Source organism: Carassius carassius, chromosome 12, assembly GCF_963082965.1.
Source record: "Carassius carassius chromosome 12, fCarCar2.1, whole genome shotgun sequence".
NCBI lineage: Eukaryota > Metazoa > Chordata > Actinopteri > Cypriniformes > Cyprinidae > Carassius > Carassius carassius.
In genome coordinates this window covers 2,990,081-2,995,351 of record NC_081766.1, presented here as the reverse complement: position 1 = coordinate 2,995,351, position 5,271 = coordinate 2,990,081, and the positions used below count along the sequence as shown (strand labels likewise).

The following is a 5,271-nucleotide window of genomic DNA, read 5'->3' as shown; positions in this document are numbered from 1 at the left end:
TCTGAGCCCTGGGCGAGTAGCGTGTTCTGGATCACAGACAATTCATGAAAGAGCCGAGTTGAGAAGGATAACGGAAAGAACAGCTGAATGTGTGAGAATCAGTGCCTGCTCTGATCTCTCTCTTTAACACAATGTGAAGTCTGGATACTGACCCATTTTTACATGCAGACGCTGATGGCCAGCGAACTCAACAGAAATCATGCATTTAAAAAAAAAAAAAAACTTCTCTTGAGGAAGAAAATGTTTTAAACTTAAAGTTATTTAAAGATGGAAATCATACGTATTAGTTGCTTTTATTACCATTAAGATTTGACATTTTTTAATCAAATGATTTTTGTAGACATCTGCTTTACTTACATGAAAATATTTCAGGCACTTTTTAATTTTTATTCTTTTCTCTAATAAACTTGTTGTCTTAAGTATATTATTTTAAATGGTAATCAATTTATATATTTTTTTCTTCATCAATTTATCTTCACAGCAATTAAAAATAAGCCAATTCATGACAGCATCCTCCATAAAACAACACTGTTTTGGTGGGGGAAACTGTGATATCACAATTGTACAAAAATATCTATTAATAATGTAAATAGAGTGTCACCCTTATTTTAAATAAATACTTTTATTGGGAAAAACTTAATTGCATTCTAGATTATTTTCTGCAAATAATGACTTACATGTCAGTCTGTTCCTTTCACGCACAAAATAGATAGGGTGAAATTATTTTTTTAAATTATAGACATATAGACAAACGCCAAAGTCTTGGCTAAAAAATAAATAAAAACCTACTGAACATTTCCACCATCACTGTAACCAGGAAAAAAAAGAAAGAAAGAAAAGCAATTATGAAACACAAGCTGACCTAAACAAGATATGTTGTTATGTTCCAAGAAGATTATTTAAAAATATTAAACACTTGATAAGTGTATAAAAATGCATGCATTTTACAGAAATCTTACAAATGTCATTTTTCAACATGTAAACAGTAAATAAATACTATAAATATTTCAATTAATACTACAAAATATGTAATTTTTTGGGGTCTTTTTTATTTTTTTTTTTTTTTTTATAAAACACAGTTTTGTGGAATATAGCCTAGGCTACATTTATTAATTTAGAAGGTGTTTTTATCCAAAAGTCCATATGTATTAAAAATTTAAAATACACAAAATGTATGATACTTTTTCAATTGCAAGTAAAAACTTCCCCATGTGACAGCAGTAGTCTGTCCTATATAAAGCCCGGTGATGCTCCACGAGCTCATTCAGGTGCGGAGAGTCAGAGGAGTGGCACAGATTCACGCAGCAACCGTTTTTAAGTCTGGGAATAAAGAGTTTATGCGCCTAAAAAGGATCGCAGGCTGCACCTGTAGGGTGACTTCAAGGAAAACATTTGTGTAGCGCATGGAATCTAATTGAAATTGTATGGGTGCGTAAAGCCGTGCCATGCAGGGGAACAGCAGCGCGTTGGCACCGAGTTTAGCGGCATGCGGTCCGGCACTGGACGAGGGCGATGCGCTGTCGAACCGGATCGCTCTCCACAACCTGTCGCTCCGCTGCTGGCTGCAGCTGCTCTCTAAAGAGTCCGCGGCGGAGCTCTACGGCGACAGCTCGAGCATGGCCATGCGCGTCGTGATCGCGCTCGTCTACCTGGTCGTGTGCGCGCTGGGGCTCGTCGGGAACCTGCTGGCGCTTTACCTGCTCCATTCGCGCCACAGACTCAAGCAGTCGTCCATCAACTGCTTCGTCATGAGTTTAGCCGTGACGGACCTGCAGTTCGTCCTGACTCTACCGTTCTGGGCCGTGGACACCGCTTTGGACTTCAGATGGCCGTTTGGAAAGGTGATGTGCAAGATCATCAGCTCGGTCACCACCATGAACATGTACGCGAGCGTGTTCTTCTTAACAGCCATGAGCGTTGCGCGCTACTGCTCCCTGTCCTCATCCCTACGGATGCAGTGTCCCAAAACGGCCTCGGCTGAGGTCAAGTGGGCCAGTTTGGGAATCTGGATCGTGTCCGTGGTGGCCACCATTCCTCACGCGGTTTACTCAACCACGGCGCAGGTGTCCGACGACGAGCTGTGTCTCGTCCGCTTCTCGGATTCTGGTAACTGGGACCCACAGCTGCTTCTGGGTCTCTATCAAACCCAGAAGGTACTTCTGGGCTTCGTAATTCCGCTGGTCATTATCTGCGTTTGTTACCTCCTCCTGTTGCGCTTCGTTCTGCGGCGGCGCGTCAGTGGAATCCCCGGCTCGGACAGCGAGAGAGGGCGGCACAAGCGCCGCACCAAAGTCACCAGATCGGTCACCATCGTGGTTCTGTCGTTCTTTCTGTGCTGGCTCCCCAACCAGGCGCTGACCCTTTGGGGGGTGCTCATCAAATTTGACCTGGTGCCATTCAGTAACGCGTTTTACAACGCGCAGGCCTACGCGTTCCCCATCACCGTGTGCCTGGCGCACACCAACAGCTGCCTGAACCCGGTGCTTTACTGTCTGATCCGTCAGGAGTACCGGAACGGCCTCAAGAAGCTGCTGTTTAGAGCCACTCCGTCCATCCGGAACCTGGCCAAGCTGGTGTACCGGGGGAAGAAAGTGGCGGAGGCTCAGCCCGGCGTGTCTGTGGTGCAGATGGAGATCGGGATGTGACGTGACCAATGAGGAGAAAGCCATTGGGACTCGTTTGAACTTTCGAATGCATTTATGTATACATCTGCAACGTGGACTTTCAAATATCAGACATTGCTGATATGAAATAGCATTGCATTGATAAAACATGAACATCAAAATTCTGGACACATTTTTTTCAGGATTCTCTAAATGTAATTATCCTATTAACTTTTGTTTAATGGGTGAATTGAAGCAGCATGAGCAAGTGTCTGTGTTCATTCCTCAATACATAATTACCATTCCTCTGCTTAGATTATTGCACTTTTTTAAATAGTTTTACACTATCTCAGTCTTTTGATTACAAAATGTCATGTTTAATTCAATGTTACCTTGCATTTCTTTATAATTATTTCTTTGTAAAATTGACTTTTAAGGTTTGAAAGAAAATTCAAAACATTTATTACAGTGTTTTATTAGTTTATTTATTCATTTGTTTCTTTGTTTTTCCCAAACAAGTTAAAGGAAATAGTTCTTACATTTTGTAAAGGTGAAAAAAAAAAAATACTAAACATGACTATTATTTATTTATTTTTGTTAAAAGGGTGAATTGAAGTAGATTTTGATGTAAAAGCATAAACAAGTGTTCATCATACATATTCGTCATTCAATAGTAATTTCATACTTCAGTTTATTTCACAGTTTTGAAGACATCATTGTGGACCCTTTTCACATTTCTACAATTGTTATTATCATAAATTTAGTATAAGACTATCTCTGTGTCACATCACTGTATGAGCCAACTATGATGATGTCTTTTGCTGAGAGCACAGAAAATGTGAAAAGGATCCTTGATTGTAAACTGTTGATAATAGTTATCATAAGAAATGTATGTCCAAACTCCTGACTGCTTATGTGTTATGATATTATAATAGTTGATTCTATTGCATGGAAATCCCAAACATCTCAAACAACCAAGCTCTCCATACATGCAGTGTTTCCAAACGCTGAGTTTCAGGACTATAACCCGCTTGCTGAGACTGAGTTTGTTCTCTTGTGCTGGGGAAAAATGAAAAAATATTCAATGAACTTTGCAGACCTTCAGAAAAAGAAGAGAAAAAAAAGCCAGGAGGAGAGAAAGAGTTTACTAAACTGTCCTTGAACCCTTTGTAAAGTTCAGACCTTTTATCATCGTGTGTCGTTCAAACATCATCATCAATAACAGTCTTTCTTATGAAGCTTCAAAGGAATGTGTCATTTTCAAGGCAGGGGAAAAAACCTTTTCTCTCACGTATGAATCCACTTCTGAATATCTGCTGAACTGTATATGGCTCAGTGTAAATAAAAATGTTTCAAGTCAAATCCTTAATTCTTATTGATTTTTTCCTTTTGTTTCAAATGACATAGTGAACAAAATAGAGGGAAACTGGAGTTTGTTACTGGAGGTGTAAAAATGTTTTGCCAAGTACTGTATGTCATAAAAAATGTCAGAAATGGTTTGATAATCAGTAAGATTGCACTAGTGAAAGCTAATTTTATGAGTTTGCTTTTCTTGCACGTTGACTGCAAACATTAATTTTTAATTTGAACAATTTCTGCAGTGTGCATTCATTGATATTCAAGGTGCATGCTTTTATATAAATTCTGAGGGCTTTGCAGTTATGTGTGAGAAATTTTACACGATACAAAAAATATTTGCAGGAATATTCAGTGCACTATCATAGCCAGGAATTACAATGTGGGTGGGCCTAGCCTAAAATATATCAGTTATCAAAACAGGCCAAAACACCTAACATTTACACTTGTTTAAATTTACATCACTGTTTAATCAGAGCATAAGCTCTGTATGTTATTGAGCCAAAAGAGTCTCAATAAAGATAAATGCACACACTACATTCACATATGCACACATAGGATACATACATGCACACACATAATTCATAAATACACACATAGGATACACAAATGCGCACAAAATTCACAAATGCATACACAAAATTTAAAAAGCACAGAAGATTCACAAATGCATACAAAATTCAGAAATGCACACAAAATTCAGAAATACACAGACAATTCAGAAATGCAAACAACATTTACAAATGCGCTCAAGATTCACAAATGCACAGGACAAGATTCAGAAATGTATTTCTGATGCACACACACATATATCTTGATTTACAAACTGCTTGCAGTCTGTGAACTTCACTGCATTTGTGTGTGAATTTTGAGACTCCCCTGACTTGGCTCTACACACAAATGCCTTTTTTTAAACAGGGAATGATCTGCAATCAATCAGATATCACCCTTGTTTTAGCCAATCACAAGAATGCACCCCACGTGGGGGATTGTTTACTTATAAGCCAATCAGCGAACGACTCACTTTCCTCAGCGAACAACTCACTTTCCTCGCAGCAAACGACTCACTTTCCTCACGAGTCACGCAGCGAACGACTCACTTTCCTCAGTGAACAACTCACTTTCCTCACGCAGCGAACGGCTCACTTTTTTTCTCAGCGAACGATTCACTTTCCTCACGCAGCGAACAACTCACTTTCCTCAGCGAACGACTCACTTACCTCACGCAGCCGGCGACCCACTTTGTATGGGATTTAAATCCTGCCATGATTCAAAACTGAAAATACAGGTCTGAAAGGTTGAAACTAAGTGT

General features: G+C 39.5%; 1 protein-coding gene across 1 annotated transcript; it reads left to right on the top strand.

The window, feature by feature from the left end:
- Positions 1-1,106: 1,106 nt before the first annotated feature.
- Positions 1,107-2,802, top strand: LOC132154118 (relaxin-3 receptor 1-like). The gene has a single exon (XM_059562743.1). It carries the CDS (start codon positions 1,446-1,448, stop codon positions 2,643-2,645), a length of 1,200 nt encoding a protein of 399 aa, XP_059418726.1. The 5' UTR covers positions 1,107-1,445; the 3' UTR covers positions 2,646-2,802.
- Positions 2,803-5,271: the final 2,469 nt, after the last annotated feature.

Coding starts and splice junctions, on each gene's coding strand:
- LOC132154118 (XM_059562743.1), top strand. CDS start 1,446: ATGCAGGGGAACAGCAGCGCGTTGGCACCGAGTTTAGCGGCATGCGGT.